The sequence below is a fragment of the Heptranchias perlo genome, chromosome 4 (genome assembly GCF_035084215.1).
Source record: "Heptranchias perlo isolate sHepPer1 chromosome 4, sHepPer1.hap1, whole genome shotgun sequence".
NCBI lineage: Eukaryota > Metazoa > Chordata > Chondrichthyes > Hexanchiformes > Hexanchidae > Heptranchias > Heptranchias perlo.
In genome coordinates this window covers 30,630,620-30,650,219 of record NC_090328.1, presented here as the reverse complement: position 1 = coordinate 30,650,219, position 19,600 = coordinate 30,630,620, and the positions used below count along the sequence as shown (strand labels likewise).

General features: G+C 39.8%; 1 protein-coding gene across 1 annotated transcript in view; it reads left to right on the top strand.

Annotated features, from left to right (window-relative positions):
• The window catches only part of polk (polymerase (DNA directed) kappa), a 74,155-nt gene that overhangs the window by 42,351 nt on the left and 12,204 nt on the right, over nt 1-19,600 (top strand). Inside the window, exons 6-9 of the mRNA XM_067982698.1 lie at nt 11,117-11,267; nt 12,485-12,751; nt 15,521-15,645; nt 16,534-16,700. Coding sequence (XP_067838799.1) covers nt 11,117-11,267; nt 12,485-12,751; nt 15,521-15,645; nt 16,534-16,700 — 710 coding nt within the window. The remainder of the gene's footprint in view (nt 1-11,116; nt 11,268-12,484; nt 12,752-15,520; nt 15,646-16,533; nt 16,701-19,600) is intronic.

Here is a 19,600-nt window from a genome sequence, read left to right as displayed (position 1 = left end):
CTAAGGAAGGATATACTTGCCTTAGAGGGGGTGCAACAAAGGTTCACTAGATTGATTCCTGGGATGAGAGGGTTGTCCTATGAGGAGAGATTGAGTAGAATGGGCCTATACTCTCTGGAGTTAGAAGAATGAGAGGTCATCTCATTGAAATGTATAACATTCTTAGAGGGCTTGACAGGGTAGATGCTGAGAGACTTTCCCATAGTTGGAGAGTCTAGAACTAGGGATCATAATCTCAAGATAAGGGGTTGGCCATTTAAGACTGAGATGAGGAGGAATTTCTTCACTCAGAGGGTTGTGAATCTTTAGAATTCTCTACCCCAGAAGGCTGTGGACGCTTAGTCATTGGGTACATTCAAGACTGAGATCTATAGATTTTTGAACACTAAAGGAATCAAGGGATATGGGGATTGGGCGGGAAAATGGAGTTGAGGTAGAAGATCAGCCATGATCTTGTTGAATGGCGGAGCAGGCTTGAGGGGTTGTATGGCCTACTGCTCCTATTTCTTATTTCCTTATGTAATCACAGCTAAGAAATAAAAAGAAGTTCTAGTTTGTGATGATTGCAAAAAGCATGGTACTAGCAAAACGGGTCACACGTGGCTGGGCAAATATGATTATCTTTGTGAAAAAAGGTGGATTCGTTATCTGCTGAAAATATATAAACATGTTATTTAAAAATAAAATTAGTAATTCAATCAGTCCAGCAAGACTTGGATATTACTGCTTTTAGTCTCAGTGTTCTTTTCAGAGTAATCTAAGCGTGAAAGGTGTTATCTTTAAACACCATCCTATGACAATCATAGTGTAGAGGGTCATATGGGGTTAAATTAATATGGCGGGGAGAGAGGTCAAGCAAGAGAATAAAGTATGCTGCTTGGAATGAAAAGTAAGGTAATAAAGTAGTAGAAAAGTTGAAAGAGTTTAAGCAGGACATGATAGTGAAAGGAAATCAGAATGCAGAATGGCTAAAAAGGAAAAATTGCAAAACTAAGTGAATCCAAACTAAAATCTATGAATGTTAAACAAGCAAAATTGGGAAACTAGAATCATTGATGAAAGTAGAAATGCATGGCATACTAGCAATAACTGAAACATGGTTGCAGCTAAGTCAAGATTGGCGATGAAGTATACCTAGGTTTAAAACTTTCAGGAGGAATAGGGGAAAAAATGGGGAGGAGGGGTAGTAGTATTAATTAGAGATAATATCACAGTACTATTGTGTAATTAAAGAAGTGCTTCAAACAGGATCCCTCAGAATTGAGCTAAGGAAATATTGGCGACACTACTTAGAGTAGTGGAAAGGAAATGGAGGATGAAATTTGTAGGCTAATTAAGAGGTGTGCATTAACGATAGTTATAATTATAGGAAATTTTAATTTTCCAAATTAACCAGGATAGGAAATATGTGGTGAGAATGGGTTTTATGCAGTGTGTTTAGGACTATTTTCTCAGTTAATATAGTGCTATGCTATGGCAACAAAGAAGAAAGAACTACTTGATTTGGTTCTGAGTAATGAGGCAGAGCAAGTAAGTGACTAAAAGTAGAGAGAGCAGTGACCACAATATGATTAGTTCAGTGTAAGAATAGAAAAAGTATTTGACTGGAAAAGCAATTTGTAGTAAGATTAAAAAGTGAAGTTTCTCAGATTAAGGCAAAATTGGCAAATAAATCTTTAGATCAATAATGGGAAGTGTTTAAACAGGAGAGAAAAAGGGTACAAATTAAGTATATTCCAGGAAGGAGAAAAGGGGACTGTATAGAAGCCTGGAATTCCAAGAAAATCTAGATCTAATCTGAAACTAAAAAGAGACTCATAAATCATAGAATGGTTACTGCACAGAAGGAGGCCAATCGGCCCATCGAGCCTCTGCTGGCATTTTGTAAGAGCAATCCAGTTAGTCCCATTCCCCCACTCTTTTCCCGTAGCCCTGCAAATTTTTTCCCATCAAGTATTTTACCAATTCCTTTTTGAAAGCCATGATTGAACCTACTTCCACCACCCTTTCAGGCAGCGTATTCCAGATCATAACTACTTGCTGAATAAAAAAGTTTTTCCTCATGTCGCCTTAGGTTCTTTTGCCAATCACCTTAAATCTGTGTCCTCTGGTTCTTGACCCTTCCGCCAATGGGAACAGTTTCTTTTTATTTACTTTTTCTAAACCCTTCATAATTTTGAATACTTCTATCAATTCTCCTCTTAACCTTCTCTGCTCTAAGGAGAATAACTCCAGCTTCTCCAGTCCATCCACGTAACTGGAGGCCCTCATCCCTGGAACCATTCTAGTAAATCTTTTCTGCACCCTCTCTTAAGGCCTTCACATCCTTCCAAAAGTGCGGTGCCCAGAATTGGACATAATACTCCAGTTGTGGCCGAACCAGTATTATAAAGGTTCAACATAACTTCCTTGCTTTTGTACTCCAAGCCTCTATTTATATAGCCCAGGATCCCGTATGCTTTTTTTAACTGCTTTTTCAACCTGTCCTGCCACCTTCAAAGATTTGTGCACATGTACCCCCAGGTGTCTCTGTTCCTGCACCCCATTTAGAATTGTACCATTTAGTTTATATTGCCTCTCCTCATTCTGTCTGCCAAAATGTATCACTTCGTACTTCTCTGCGTTAAATTTGATCTGCCATGTGTCCGCCCATTCCACCAGCCTGCCGATGTCCTCTTGAAGTCTATTACTATCCTCCTCACTGTTTACTACACTTCCAAGTTTTGTGTCATCTGAAAATTTTGGAATTATGCCCATACACCCAAGTCCATGTCATTAATATATAGCAAAAAAAGCAGTGCTCCTAGTACTGACCCCTGGGGAACACCACTGTATACCTTCCTCCAGTCTGAAAAACAATTGTTCAGCACTACACTCTGTTTCCTGTCATTTAGCCAATTTTGTACCCATGCTGCCACTGCCCCTTTTATTCCATGGGCTTCAATTTAGTTGTCAAGCCTATTATGTGGCACTTTATCAAACACCTTTTGAAAGTCCATTTACACAACATCAACCACATTGCCCTCATCAACCATCTCTGTTACCTCATCAAAAAACTCAATCAAGTTAGTTAAACACGATTTGCCTTTAACAAATCCCTGCTGGCTTTCCTTTATTAATTCCTTTACTTGTCCAAACGATTATTAATTTTGTCCCAGATTATTGTTTCTAAAAGCTTCCCCACCATCGAGATTAAACTGACTGGCCTGTAGTTGCTAGAATTATCCTTACACCCTTTTTTTGAACAAGAGTGTAACATTTGCAATTCTCCAGTCCTCTGGCACCACTCCCATATCGAAGGAGGATTGGAAGATTGTGGCCAGCACCTCTTCAATTTCCACCCTTATATCCCTCAGCAATCTAGGATGCATACCATCCGGACCGGGTGAAAGAGAGGTACTTAGTCCTTACAGGGCAAATAATATAAAAGGAAAGCTAAGGCAATTGTAAAGAATATATAAAAAAGCAACAAAAAGGGAAATTTGAAAGGCTGAGAGGGGGTTATGAGAGAAATTTAGCAAAAGGATAAAGGGCAATAAAAAGGCTTCCCTTGGGAAAATTGGTACTAAGAGGATAGTCAAGGTAGGGGTAGGGTTGCTAAGAAATAAAATATGTCCACAGGTATAAAAAGCAATCAGAAAGGCTAATGGAATGTTGGCCTTTTTCTCAAGAGTCCGGAATAGAAAAGTGAGGAAGTAATGCTTCAGCTGTACAGAACCTTGGTGAGACCCCTTCTGGAATACCATGTTCAATTTTGAGCACTCCACCTTAGGAAGGATATATTGTCCTTGGGGGTACGGGGCAGACTCACCTGAATGATACCAGAGCTTAAAGGGTTAAGTCATGAGGACAGGTTGCATAACCTTGGTTTGTATTCCCTTGGGTTTATTTAGAAGTTTGAGGGGTGATCTAATTGAGGTGTTTAAAATGATAAAGATATTCAATAGGGTAGAGAATCTGTTTCCTCATGTGAGGGAATCCAGAACAAGGAGGCATAATCTTAAAATTAGAGCTAGGCAATTTAGGAGTGAAATCAGGAAGCACTTCTTCAGACAAAGGCGAATGGAAGTCTGGAATGTGCTCCCCCAAAAGGCTGTGGATGCTGGGTCAATTGAAATTTTCAAGACTGAGATTGGTCGATTTTTGTAAGGTAAGGATTTCAAGTGATGTGGATCAAAGGCAGATAAATTGTTTTGAGGTACAGGTCAATGATGATCTAATTGAATGGCAGAACAGGCTTGATGGGCTGAATGGCCCACTCCTATTCCTATGTAATCCTGTGGTGGAGAGAGTGATGAAATGGCAGATATACATTAAATAATTACTTTGCCTCAGTCTTCACAGAGGAGGTGGATATTGAACTAGAGGTTATTATTTAAAGAAAGATGATATTAAAGAAATTACCCAAAATTAAGGTAGACAAATAACCAGGCCTCAATGGTTTATATGCAGGAATCTTGATGAAAGCTAGGGTGCTGATAATACTCCAAAAATCTACTAAAAGAAAAATTGTGCCAAAGGTAGCAAAAAAAAAGACAAGAATACACTAGGAAACTGTAGGTCAGTGATTATTACTTCAGGTGTTGGTAAACTACTAGAGTCCAGAATATGGGAAGAAATTACTAAGCACTTGGAGAAAAATGAATTCATCAGAACCATTCAGCAAAGATTTCAAAAAAGCAGGTCATGCTTTTCTAACTTTATACAATTCTTTTGCAAAAATAACAGAGATTTTAAAAAAAATAAAGGAAGCGGATATAATTTTTAAAATTATTTTTAAACCTGATTTGGTTTTCTGCTTGCTGCTTCCTTGACCCCATTCCCACTGCTCACCACCCAACCTCCCTTCCTGGCCCTTATGCTTGCTGGCATTGTAAGTGAAATCCCTTTCCTCAGGCGTTCTCCCTCCCTTTCACAAATGCTATCATCACCCTCCTCAACAAAAAAAAGTCACCCTCGACCCCTCTGTCCTTGCAAACTGCCACCTCATCTACATCCTCCCTTTCCTCTCCAAAGTTCTGCAGTGTGCTGTTGCGTCCCAAGTCTATGCCCATCTGTCCTGAAACCCCCTGTTTGCATCTCTCCAATCAGGTTTCCACCCCTAACACAGAGACAAAACGACCCTAACCAAAGTCATCGATTGTAACCCTTTCTTCCTCTTCCTCCTTGACCTCTCGACAGCATTTGACAAGGTTGGCCACACCATATTTCTCCTCCGTTGTCCAGCTTGATGGGACTGTCCTTGCTTGGTTTCACTCTATTTATCTGAACATAGCCAGAACGTCTCTAGCAATGGTTTCTCTTCCCACCCCAAACTGCACCTCTAGCACTTCAGAGCAGCAGCAGAGATGCAGAGATTAGACAAGCATGTAACAAAGGCATAGTGGTCTTAATGGGAGACTTTAACCTTCACATAGATTGGGAAAAGCAGACTAGCAACTGTCAGAAAGGTAGTGAATTTCTTGAGTGTGTCGGGGAAAGTTTTCTACAGCAGTATGTCCTAGAGGCAACAAGGGGGCAAGCCATACTAGATTTAGTAATGAGTAATGAACCAGATTTAGTTAACAGCTTAACTGTGCGTGAACATCTATCGAATAGCGATCATAACATGATCGAGTTCAAGGTAGTGTTTGAAAGGGAAAAAAGTGAATCATCTGCTAAGATTCTAAACTTGGGTAAGGCCGACTTCAATGGGATGAGACAGAGACTGTCCACAGTAAACTGGGCAAATCTGTTAATGGGTAAAACGATTGATGATCAGTGGGAAATGTTTAAAGAAACATTTAACGTGATACAGAATCGGTTTATACCCCTGAGGGGCAAGAACTCTACTTGCCAAAAAAAACAGCCATGGACAACTAAAGAGGTAAGGGACAGTATAAGACATAAGGAAAGGGCATACAAAAAGGCAAAAAATGGCACAGATCCTGACGAATGGGAAAGATACAAAGATCAACAAAGGGTCACAGAACAGATAGTAAGAGCTACAAAAAGAGAGTATGAAAAGAAACTTGCAAGGGATATCAAAACCAATACGAAGAACTTTTATAGTTATATTAGGAAAAAGAGGGTGGTCAGGATCAGTGTTGGCCCCTTAAAAACTGAAAGTGGGGATATTGTCATTGACAATGGGGAAATGGCGGACATGTTGAATAATTACTTTGCGTCAGTATTTACAGTAGAAAGAGGATAGCATGCCGGAAATCCCAAGAAAACTAATATTGAATCGGGGACAGGGACTCAATAAAATTAGCATAAGTAAAGCAACAGTAATGAAGAAATTAAGAGCACTAAAGAGTGACAAATCCCCACGACCAGATGGTTTCCATCCCAGGGTTTTAAAGGAAGTAGGTGAGCACATTGCAGATGCCCTAACTACAATCTTTCAAAGTTCTCTAGATTCAGGAACTGTCCCTCTAGATTGGAAAATTGCACATGTCACTCCACTTTTTAAGAAAGGAGAGAGAGGGAAACCGGGGAATTATAGACCAGTTAGCCTAACATCTGTTGTGGGGAAAATGCTGGAGTCTATAATTAAGGATAGGGTGACTGAACACCTCGAGAATTTTCAGTTAATCAGAGAGAGCCAGCATGGATTTGTGAAAGGTAGGTCGGGCCTGACAAACCTGATTGAATTTTTTGAAGAGGTGACTACAGTAGTGGACAGGGGAATGTCAATGGATGTTATTTATATGGACTTCCAGAAGGCATTTGATAAAGTCCCACATAAGAGACTGTTAGCTAAGATAGAAGCCCATGGAATCGAGGGAAAAGTACGGACTTGGTTAGGAAGTTGGCTGAGCGACAGAGAGTAGGGATAACGGGTAGGTACTCACATTGGCAGGATGTGACTAGTGGAGTCCCGCAGGGATCTGTCTTGGGGCCTCAATTATTCACTATTTATTAACGACTTAGATGAAGGCATAGAAAGTCTCATATCTAAGTTTGCCGATGACACACAGATTGGTGGCATTGTAAGCAGTGTAGATGAAAACATAAAATTACAAAGTGATATTGATAGATTAGATGAATGGGCAAAACTGTGGCAAATGGAATTCAATGTAGACAAATGTGAGGTCATCCACTTTGGATCAAAAAAGGATAGAACAGGGTACGTTCTAAATGGTAAAAAGTTAAAAACAGTGGATGTCCAAAGGGACTTAAGGGTTCAGGTACATAGATCATTGAAGTGTCATGAACAGGTGCAGAAAATAATCAAAAAGGCTAATGGAATTCTAGCCTTTATATCTAGAGGACTAGAGTACAAGGGGGCAGAATTTATGATGCAGCTATACAAAACCCTGGTTAGTCCGCACCTGGAGTACTGTGAGCAGTTCTGGGCACTGCACCTTCGGAAGGACATGTTGGCCTTGGAGGGAGTGCAGCATAGGTTTACTGGAATGATACCCGGACTTCAAGGGTTAAGTTACGAGGAGAGATTACATCAATTGGAGTTGTATTCTCTGGAGTTTAGAAGGTTAAGGGGTGATCTGATTGAAGTTTATAAGATATTAAGGGGAACAGATAGGGTGGAAAGAGAGAAACTATTTCCGCTGGTTGGAGATTCTAGCAGTAGGGGGCACAGTCTAAAAATTAGAGCCAGACCTTTCAGGAGTGAGATTAGAAAACATTTCTACACACAAAGGATGGTAGGAGTTTGGAACTCTCTTCCGCAAACGGCAATTGATGCAAGCTCAATTGCTAAATTTAAATGTGAGATAGATAGCTTTTTGGCAACCAAAGGTATTAAGGGATATGGGCCAAAGGCAGGTATATGGAGTTAAATCACAGATCAGCCATGATCTTATCAAATGGCGGAGCAGGCTTGAGGGGCTGAATGGCTTACTCCTGTCCCTATGTTCCTATGTCACCTCGGGAGTGGCCCAAGGATCCATCCTTGGCTCCATCCTCTTCCTCAACTACATGTTGCCTCATGGCGACATCTGCTGCAGAGAGGGGATTACTTTCCGCATGTACGCCAATCATCTAACTTTACCTCTCTCTCCACCACCTCTCTCGACTCCTGCAATGCATCTGTGTTCTAGTCTTGGATCAGCCGCCATTTCCTCCAACATTGGTAAAACCAAAGCCATTGTCTTCAATCCCCACCACAAATTCCACACCTCGCCACCAATTGCATCCCCCTCATTCTCATGCTAAACCAGACACGTAGCAGCCTCGGCATCCTATTTGACCCTGAGCTGAGCTACAACATTCTATCCCCTCCATCACAAAGACTGCCTCCTTCCACCTTCACAGTATTGCTTGCTCCCGCCTCTGCCTCAGCCCATCTTCGACTGGAACCCTCATCCATGCTTTTGTAACCTCCAGTCAACTATGACAATGCTGCAGTGGCTAGCCTCCCATTCTCTCCCTTCGTAAACTTCAGCACATCTAAAACTCTGCTGTCTATTTCCTATCCTGCAACATGCCCTGCTTTCCCATCACTTCTGTCCTTGCTTATCTACTTTGGCTTCCAGTCTCTTAACACCTCAAATGTAAAATTCTTATCCTTATGTTTGAATCCCTCCCTGGCCTCACCCCTCCCTATCTCTGAAACCTCCTCCAATGCTATAACCCCCTCGCCCCCGAATTCTCCTTCCTCTGACTCCAGTTTCTTGTGCATCTTCCCCCTCTACATTTCACTATTGGTGGCTGAATCTTCAGTTATCTAGGCCCAATGCTCTGCAATTCCCTCACTAAACCCCTCTGCCTCTTCACCTCCTCTCCTTCTTTAAGACCCTCCTTAAAACCCACCTCATGGATCAAGCTTTTGGCTACCTCTCCTAACACCACCTCCTTTGGCTCAATGTCCATTTTTTTTGATGTGGAGATGCCGGTGATGGACTGGGGTTGACAAATGTAAGGAATCTTACAACACCAGGTCATAGTCCAACTGTTTTTGAAAATCACAAGCTTTCGGAGGCTTTCTCCTTCGTCAGGTGAGCGAGTGTGGGATTCCATGGAAAGTTACCGCATTTATATTCAGAGAACAATATCTGGTGATTACAGATAATCTTTCCATTTGCCCGTTGTCAAGGCAATCAAAGTGTTCAGACAGAGTGATGTTACCTACAGGACCACTGAATACACAAACGGCCAGAACACAAAACAGAGAGAGAGAGAGAGAGAGGGAGAGAAACATCCGAAAGGAAGAGAAAGACAGCGAATGACTCGTTGTTAAAAACAGATAACTTTTATTCGCTGGTGGGGTTACGTGTAGTGTGACATGAACCCAAGATCCCGGTTGAGGCCGTCCTCATGGGTGCGGAACTTGGCTATCAATTTCTGTTCGACGATTTTGCGTTGTCGTGTGTCTCGAAGGCCGCCTTGGAGAACGCTTACCCAAAGATCGGTGGCTGATCGGTTGCTACACGTAACCCCACCAGCGGAAAGATTATCTGTAATCACCAGGTATTGTTCTCTGAATATAAATGCGGTAACCTTCCATGGAATCCCACACTCGCTCACCTGACTAAGGAGAAAGCCTCCGAAAGCTTGTGATTTTCAAATAAAAGAGTTGGACTATAACCTGGTGTTGTAAGATTCCTTACATTTTTTTGATTGCACTGCTGTGAAGTGCTTTGGGATGTTCTTCTATGTTAAAGGAATTCGACACACGCAAGTTATTTTTAGCAATATAAATTGATTTGCAGGCCATCAGAAGGTAGTTTTGTAACGGTATTTTGTGCTCTTTTATATGGTTTATTTTACTTAGATTTATGTTTGCTTTGGTTTAGATAATTAATACTATTATAATTAGTATTCTTAGATGAAAACTTTTTTTTGAACCTTCTATGAAGGTTTTAAGTTGTATATTTTCAGACAGTGATCTACCTAAATTACGGCTAAACATTTTGGAGTCTCGCAAATTGCAGACTATCCATAATTCAATTCCAATTGGTCTTATGCATGTAAACTTTTGGCTTCAGGAAATGCAATTTCTGTGAACTGTTCCTTAAAGTGTACTTCTATTACTTTGTGTTTAAAGAGCTTATCAGTAGATGTTGTTGTAATGTGGAATGGCCAAGGACTTCAGATAGTGTCTTAACCTTCTTGTCACTGCATTCCTGTATGATACAAATTAGACTTGTGTAGGGAATGACTCTCTTTATTGCAAGGTGACCCTTGTGTCCAGTAACCATGATAACAAACTGTCAGCTGGAACAAGCTATTTAATTGAGCAGAAACTTCATCAAGTGTAAACAAGTTCAACATTAACGACACTTACTAAAACCTCTTAACCTGTTCAGTCTTGAAAAGTTCTCCCTCCCAGAATGGATTCATGATTTATAATGATGTTTAAATGTTAGTTGAAGGTTCTCACCTTTGTTTATATGGTGTAATCTTTCAACTCGCCTTTATGCACAACAGAGACAATACAGTGCAACACAATATTGTTCCATATAGAATATCTTCCTTGTGAACTATAAATATATGACTGAAGGCTCTTTTCTTCTGGACTACACATCAGTAAAGATTTTGTACTACTCATTATATGTTCTTTATGTATTTCATTCTGCTCACTATAACACAATATAGCAATTTTATGCAATTAATTATTTTTGTATTATTGTATGGTATTTCTTCCTTTAGTATGCTTCCTTCTGCACATCAGTACAGTGTAGATCAGGGATCTATTGCTATACTTCCTATAGCGTTACAGCACTGTATATTTCACTATACCCTTATTTCTGCATCGTAATATGTTGTGTATATATAGACTTAACTCTGCATATGGTGTGGCAACATTGTGGAGAATATACTATGTCATCAGAATGGCTTGAAGCATTAGTGGAGGCCTGAAATAGCAGGAGGCTACAAGAGGAAACTTGGTCATTAAATTGAAACTGTCTCATACTAGGCAGGTCATAGATTTTTAATTTTCTTTTAAATAATATATGTAGGAGAATTCTTCTGTAGTGAAAATATTCCCCAGGCTATCCTTCTCCTATAATTGGTAACTAACTGCTGTTTGCCTAATGGAATGTGAAGTATAAAGCATCTTTTGCATTTTGATGTAAGAATGTGATATTATTATGTGCCATAACTGTGATGCAGTTTAGTTGCTAATCTATATTTATATATAATATTTTTTAAAAAAATTTTGTTAAAGGTACAAGAGATACTGGCAGACTATGACCCCAATTTCCTACCAGTGAGTCTTGATGAAGCTTACCTGGATATAACAAAGCATTTAGAACAAAGACAGAACTGGCCTGAACACAAAAGGACATATTACTGTTATAGAGAACGTGATACAAAAGGTAATCATTTTACTTCCTCATTTAAAGATCATATAACTGATGTATCACAGATCAAGACTTTTTAGTATAGATTGGTTTCATTCAATAAATGAGCATAGTGCCGGATCTCTGCCCAATTTGCACATTGTGTTTTTTCTGGCCCGGGGAAAACAGGGCAGGAAGCACCCATCTGAAATAGGCGAGCTGCATTAAAATGAGGCAGGGTTTTCATTAAAATATCAGAGCGTCCCGCACATAATTTTCCGAGGTCACAAATAGGTTCAACTTTTTCACCATCCCTAAATCATCCTTACTGGATGGAATCTTTGGTTAATGCTGCCACCCCTCTTTTTACCTATTTTGTCTCTCCTGAGTATCTTGTAAGCAGGAATGTTCAGTTCCCAATTCAGCCCTAGCCTAAACCATCTTTTTTAACATCGTACCCCTCCATGGTAATTTGTGCTTCTAGCTCACTAGTTTTATTCAGATGAGTTAATTGTGTGGAATGCTTGGAGATATTTAAATGTGATAAGTTATATAAATACAAATAATACTGTGTATGTATGTGTATATAAACAGCAAATGCTGGAAATATATAAAAATAGAAAATGCTGGAAATATACAGCAGCTCCAACAGAGGGAAAAAGTACAGGTTAACATTTCAGGTTCCGATCAAGAGTCTGCACCCGAAATATTAATCTAAATTTCCTCTTTTCAAATGCTGACAGACATGCTGTTTATTTCCAGCATTTTCTGTTTGAAATAATCAATAGCAGAAAAAATAACATTACTTCCTACTTTTCCCTTGAAAATGCAGTTTCATAACAGAAGTTTGAGTTGAGCTATTGTTTAAAGAAAGAATAATAGTAACAACAGTGCATAATTTCGTATCTATCTTGGACAAGATCCGAGTAGTTCCTTCATTTAATATAGTCTGAAACTTATGTTTGTATTAAATAAAACAACTTAAAGCTGCATTGTTGCCCTTTCCAGAAAACAGTTTTACTCCAGCTACATTAAATCCAGTTGTAAAGTATTATATTAACCAACCAGTGACTGTTATATGCTTGGACTGCTTTACTGAATGATGGATATAAAGCTTTAATATAGTGTAAAAGAAGAAATTATCAGATGAAATAATGATTTTCAGTGTAAGGAAATGGGACCCTGCAATTTTAAGCTACATTCCAAAATCTATATATTTTCACACTGACAATTTTATTGAAATATTGATATAGAGAAAGAAAACATGGACGATTTGCAGCCATCCTGTGAAGATTTGGAAGGCATTTCACCAATACTTTTTGAAGACAGCCCTCCCCTGTTGTCACAGCAGGGGTCAGTCCATTGTGAAATACAACAGACAGATCCTTATCTTCAAAGCAGTGAAAAAGAATCATATCAGCAGCAGAAAGAACCCATTGTATTTGGTGTTACAGCAGAGGAGGCAGTTAGAGAAATGCGTTTCAGGGTTGAACAGAAGACAAAATTAACAGCAAGTGCAGGTAAAATGTTGCATTTATCATTTCTTTCACTTAACCTTTTTCTTCTATCTCCATTTTGGTCATGGAAGTAACTTTATAAAGTTGCCACAAAAACTAGAAAATGCTGGAAATGTACAGCAGGTCATTCAGTACCTGGACATCTATAAAGAAAAACGATGTTTCAGGTGCCACACTTTGTCAGAACTGAAAACTGATGGATAAGCAAGTAGGGTTGGAAAAAAAATGGATAGGGGGAGAAATAACAAAATTATTTTTGTTAAGTCCTCACAGAGAGGAAATTAATGGTTTGAATGGCCTGTAAACATGGAACTGTTCCATTTAAAATAATTTAAATGGGAAGATATTAAAAATACAAAATGATGAAAATGGTTTGGAAAAGGTCAAAACAAGGAAAAGGTGAAAAAAAGGGGGACATTGGGGAAAAAAAGCATCTGGACATGAGGGAGCTCGGAAATGAAAACAGAAAATGATGGAAACACACAATTCTAAAAATTTGAAAAGCACAGGTCTTGGCACAGACTCCCACAGTGCTAGAACAGTGTTCTGATGAAGGGGTTTGCACCCAAAAGTCAATGCTCCCTCCCCCCTCCAGATACTAAGAGAACCACCTGACATCCCCAACACTCACTGCTGAAGAGAAAAAGAGGGGTTATAGCTAACGTTTGAAACTTCTAAAGTCAATATTCAGGCTTCAGAATGTCCAGGAGAAAGATGAGATGCTGTTACGAAGCTTGATTGGAACAGTGTAGCATGCCAAAGATGGAGAAAGTCAGAGTGAGAATGGGAGGGGTAGTTAAAAGTGGCGAGCCACAGAGAGGTCAGGATCAAACATACAGACAGAATGGATGTGTTCAAAAAAAAATCACTCAATCTGCATTTGGCCTTCCCATTGTAGAGGAGACCACCATATGAGCAGCAAATAATATTGTTTGTCTTAAAACTGGCTCCAAAAACTCTGTTTTTCAGCTAATCAAAACAGTCTTGCTTGAAGTTTGACACGTGTTCCTGTCATTGGGCATATTTTTCAGTCAAAACCAGATGGGTGGGCTTCACCCTGAGTAATCCTGTTTGTTCACAGGATTAAGAATGTTTGCTCATGATTATTCAAAATCCCCAAAACAACAGAATGAAAGTGATTTTGCCACCACTGTGTCAGTTGGAGGCGGGGCAGGATTTACAGCAAACGAGTGTATTTTACAGCAAACAAAGCAAATAAAGTTTATTTACAGAGTCCATTTAAAGAGTTTCTACGAACTGCAGCAAACAGAACTCATGCAATTCTGAAATTGCAGCAACTTCTGATAAAAGCACAGTGATTTTTCCAGCAAAATGCAGTGAGTGGCGGATAGTTACGTACAAATTATGTGCGTAAAATCAAACCCAGTCACTTACAGCAGTGCGGTCTCCAGGCGTGATTGATGGGGGAATTACCCATCATAGTAGAAATGTTACAGCATGGAAGGAGGCCATTCGGCCCATCGAGTCCATGCTGGCTCGATGCAAGAGCAATCCAGCTAGTCCCACTGCCCACCCTATTCCCGTAGCCCTGCAATTTTTTTCCTTTCAAGTATTTATCCAGTTACCTTTTGAAGGCCATGATTGAATCTGCCTCCACCACCCCCTCTGGCAGTACACTCCAGATCCTAACCACTCGCTCTGCTAAAAAAAAGTTTTTCCTCATGTCATCTTTGGTTCTTTTGCCAATCACCTTAAATCTATGTCCTCTGGTTCTTGATCCTTCTGCCAATGGGAACAGTTTCTCTCTCTCTACTCTGTCTAGACCCTTCATGATTTGAATACCTCTATCAAATCACCTCTCAACTTTCTCTGTTCCAAGGAGAAAACTCCAGCTTCTCCAGTCTATCCACGTAACTAAAGTCCCTCATCCCTGGAATCATTCTAGTAAATCTCTTTTGTGCCCTCTCTAAAGCCTTCACATTTTTCCTAAAGTACAGTGCCCAGAACTGGACACAATACTCTAACTGTGGCCGAACCAGTGTTTTACAAAGTTTCATCATGATTTCCTTGCTTTTGTACTCTATGCCTCTATTTATAAAGCCCAGGATTCCGTATGCTTTTTTAACCACTTTCTCAACCTGCCCTGCCACCTTCAACGATTTGTGTACGTATACCCCCGGATCTCTCTGTTCCTGTACCCCTTTTAGAATGGTGCCCTTTAGTTTATATTGCCTCTCCTCATTCTTCCTACTGAAATGTTTCATTTCGCATTTTTCTGCGTTAAATTTCATCTGCCCACGTGTCCGCCCATGCCACCAGCCTTTCTATATCCTCTCCATTCTGGCTGGAAATAGTGGTGTCAGGATATGCAGTGATTTTCAACTCCCTTTGCAGAATACAGAAGCCCAGACCTAGAGCAAACCTGATTCTTGGCTTCTTCAACTTTTAGTCATTGGCGTGGGATTTAATGCTATACTTTGTTTAAAATGGCTTCAAACATGGAGCAAAATTCACAATTCAGTATTTAAGCTCCTAATATAAATGCAAGATTTGCAGTCCATCTAAAATGTGCATTGTGTTACATCAAATAGGCCTCACTAAGTGTGATAACATATATAAGAGATTGTGGCCCTCTCTTTTCCGCTTTTAACTGAGGAAGAAACAGAACACAACAGACACAAAAGATTATTTCTGTGCCCTCAAATGTACACCACTTCAAATACACTTCTGAGGAAGAATAACTGGTTAAGAGCAGCTCAGTACAAATAGCAACCCTGATCTAATCTTTATTGCTTTACTTGATATTTCCAGGAATTGCACCAAACATGATGTTGTCCAAAGTTTGCAGTGATATGAACAAACCAAACGGTCAGTATCGAATTCCAGCAGACCGTGATGCTGTGATGAATTTCATAAAGAATTTGTCTATTAGAAAGGTAACCTGATGTTTACATTGTACTTCTCTTTTTATTGTCCTTCACATAACACGGTCCAAGTCATCCGTTGGAGAGGGGAGAGAATTCTCAGGGACTCTGTCACTTTAAGACATTTCTGTCATCATTACATAAATTAATGTGACCCTCAAGCTTTGTTCTTATTTTTACAGTGCCTGGTGCCTGCATAAATTCTGTGGAATTCATTTTTTTATTTTTGTTTTTAAAAGTTTGAAACATGGCATCTGGTTTTGTTTGTATTTGGATGTCCATGGATTAATGAAAGGAAATATCAACTAAACGTTACCTTTCATGATTGCCAGTCTACTGAATTATGTGGCCATTGGGTGAAGACAGGATTATGCTGGGCTGCAATGCCCCTACAGTTAAATAACCTGCCATCGTCTGGGCTGACAAGTGAAGAATGGCCACCCTAACAATCAAACTGTATCTTTCAAGAGGAGAAAGATACACCACAAAATTTGGCAGAAAAAGGAAGAGGAGCAAAAAAAAAATTGTTATTTTAAAAAAAAATATATAAACAGAATATATTGTACAGAAAAAGCAATGTCTCTCATTGAGTTTAAGGTGGTAATTCAAGTCCTTCATTCTGCTGTTATTGATGACTGTCTTATTATTGGTGCAGGAAGTCATCAGAACTAGATTGACTATCTAGCTGTATCTCAGTATCATCCAGTTTCTTATATTTGTAATAGACAATAGTCATTTTTAACATCTTTAGATCAGAATTTAGTAACATTATGAGGGGTTGGGAGGAAAAGGAATTCATTTTAAAAAAACCTAAAATGTCTACTAAGCCACAATCAGGGTTTGTATTTTATATTAGATACATATGGACAAACTTGTTTTGCTTTCCTCTTTTATCTGTAGGTACCTGGTATAGGAAAGGTGACAGAAAAAATGCTGAATGCATTAGGAATTACTACATGCACTGATCTGTACCAGCAGGGGGCACTGCTTTCCCTCCTCTTCTCTGAGAGTTCCTGGTATCATTTTTTACATACCTCACTTGGTCTGAGTGAGACACACCTTGAAAAGTAAATACACTACTTTAAGCCCTGCCTTCTGAAAGTTATTTGTGTATTTATGACAAAAACAAGATATAATGTACACATTAAACAAACCAACTGAAAACTGCACAGACCATGTGAAGAATGAATACATCAAAGAGCTTTCCCCAGTAACTATAAAACAGAGGCATTGTATTTAAATCTTCTGAACATATCTATATGCTAAGTAATGATTTTTTACAATCTCTGGACTTCGCTTTAAAAAAATAAGTTGCATTTATATTTAATGTGCTATACGCCACAATGTTTCGCAGAAGTAAAATTGGACACTGAACACTAATAGGAAACGGATTAGTGGATGTGACTGAAGATATGATTGAAATGGTAGGTTTTGAAGGGGCTTTTGAAACTGGGGAGAGAGATAGAAAGGCAGAGGGGTTTAGGAATAGAGTTCCAGAGAGTAGGGCCAACATGACTGAAGGCTCTACCACCAAAAGTGAGGGGGATACAAAGGAGACCAAAGATGAGAAAATGTTGACTTATAGGACTGGAGGAGATTGCAGAGGTAGAGTCGGGCAAGATTGCAGAGGGATTTGAAAACTAGGTCAAGGATTTTGAATTCATTGTGTTGAGGGATGGGAATCCTTAGTGAGGATAAGGGTGACGGGCGAGTGGGATTATGTGCTGCATAGAATCAGGTGATGGGGTTTTAGATAAATTGGAGTGTATATTGTGTGGAGCTTGGGAGGCTGTTAAGAAGTGCAATGGAGACATTGCGCTTAGAGATGACATTCATGGATGAGGGTTACAGCGATGGTTAGGTGAGGTAAGAGTGGAGGCATGTGATGTTGTACAGGTGGAAGGAGGTGATCTTGGTGATGGAGAGGATATAGGGTTTCAAAGTTCCAGGTCAAATAGGACACCGAGTTTGCATGCTATCCGATTCGGTCTGAGCAACCAACTGAGAAGGGGAATGGAATTGGTGGCTCGGATGCTGAGTTTTTAGAGGGACCTGAATGGGATGCCTTTGGTCTCCCCAATGTTAATTTAGCGAAACTTCTGACTTATCCGGGACTTGATGATGGATAAGCAATTGGACAGTACAGTCGTAGTCATAGAGTCAAGGAGATAGGGCTGGGATTTAATCATCATGCATATGGAAGCTGACTCTATGCCTAGGATGGGATCTTTGGATATTTCAAAGGCGAATGTGTAGTGGTGGGAGGTAAAGCCATTGCAGGACAGGTGGATGTGGATTGTCAAGGATGGTACCACAGTGGCTAATCACAGAGGAGAGATGTTGGAGGAGTAGGACTATGTTGAATATTGAGGACTAGGGGGGATAGCATGCCACAGTCATCTTCACAAAGAATGTTATTGGTGACCAGGATTGAGTTGGTTTTGTGGTCTTAGTGGAAACTGGACTGAATGGACTTAAACAGGGAATGACAGAAGTTGAATGCAGCAAATTCAAGGATCTTGGAGAGAAAAAAGGGCTATAAATAGGATAAAAACAGAAAATGCTGGAAATACTCAGCAAGTCAGGCAGCATCTGTGGAAAAAGAAACTGGAAGAAGTTAAAAATTTAACAGTTTTTAAGCAATGGAACAGTGTAGGAGGTCGAGGACAGAGAGATTAGAGTGGGAGTGGGACTGAGAATTAAAATGGCAAGCATCCTACACTGTTCCAATGAAGCCCAACGAAAGCTGGAGGAACTGCACCTCATCTTTCAAATAGGCACTTTACAACCTTCCAGACTCCACAGTGATTTCAATAATTTCAGATCATAACCACTGCTCCCATTTTTTTCGGACAGTAGGTGCTGGTAATAGTTTTGCTGTTGCCATTTACAGCTCCTCTAGACCCATCTTTTGTTTCTTAACCTGTCCCATTACCACCCTCCTTGCCTTGCACCATCATTCCTTTTGTCATTTAATCACTCCTGCCCTCTACGCTATCACAGACCTTCCTTTTTACTCTTTCCTCCCCTCCCCGCCCCCCCACCAAGCCTGGCTCTTTAGTTGCTTAAAAACTGTTAAACCTTTAACTTCTTCCAGTTCTGACGAAAGGTCATCGACCTGAAACGTTAACTCTCTTTCTTTTTCCACAGATGCTGTCTGACTTGCTGAGTATTTCCAGCGTTTTCTGTTTTTATTTCAAATTTCCAGCATCCTCAGTATTTTGCTTTTGATTTAGAAATGGGATGACAATGAGAGAGATTGAAGATGGGTTTTGCTTTTTATTTTGAATCTTGTTTAAATCATTTGTGGAAATTGTCTGTGTGGGGGGCGGGAGTGTGGGGGGTGCCTCTTCATTTTTTAAAAAAAAGAAAATCCATGTTTTTCTCCATTTGCTGCACCCTGGACTTTGGCTTAGAGGATTGATGAGCAGGTTACTGTGAACATCTCCATGGCCTTTGTGGCCATCTAGTGGAGAAAGGGGGTGAGGTCGTTGTTACCTGTCAGTATTCCTTCATAGGGCTAGCAATACTGTGAACCTCTTGAGTGTAGAAATTGAGATCTTAGGTCTGAACCTTTTTCATTAACTCTGTGGTTTTTGTATATTTCTTAAATGATCCAATCATTTGGACTCTTAAAAACATTCAGCTGGAAGGGAGGGAGTTAGGTGGCATAAGGATCTCTCTGAATGGTGAACTAAGATGTGTGGAATAGTTTTCCTCATCCATAATTATCTTGTAGGCAGGTCTAGGAACAGATTTGCCCATCATCCGCATGGTGGATGAAGAAAATATATTAAATAGTTTGTCAAATGAAAGCGAAGAAAACAGGAAAAAAGCTGCTCTGGGTAGGAAGCCATAGTCTTGTCATTACTAATCTCTAGTAACCAGCCTTTCACCTTGTCCTCGAAGAAATTATAATTTAATCGGGGTAGTAGAAGATGACTTTACTGTCTCTTAAAAGGTCAGA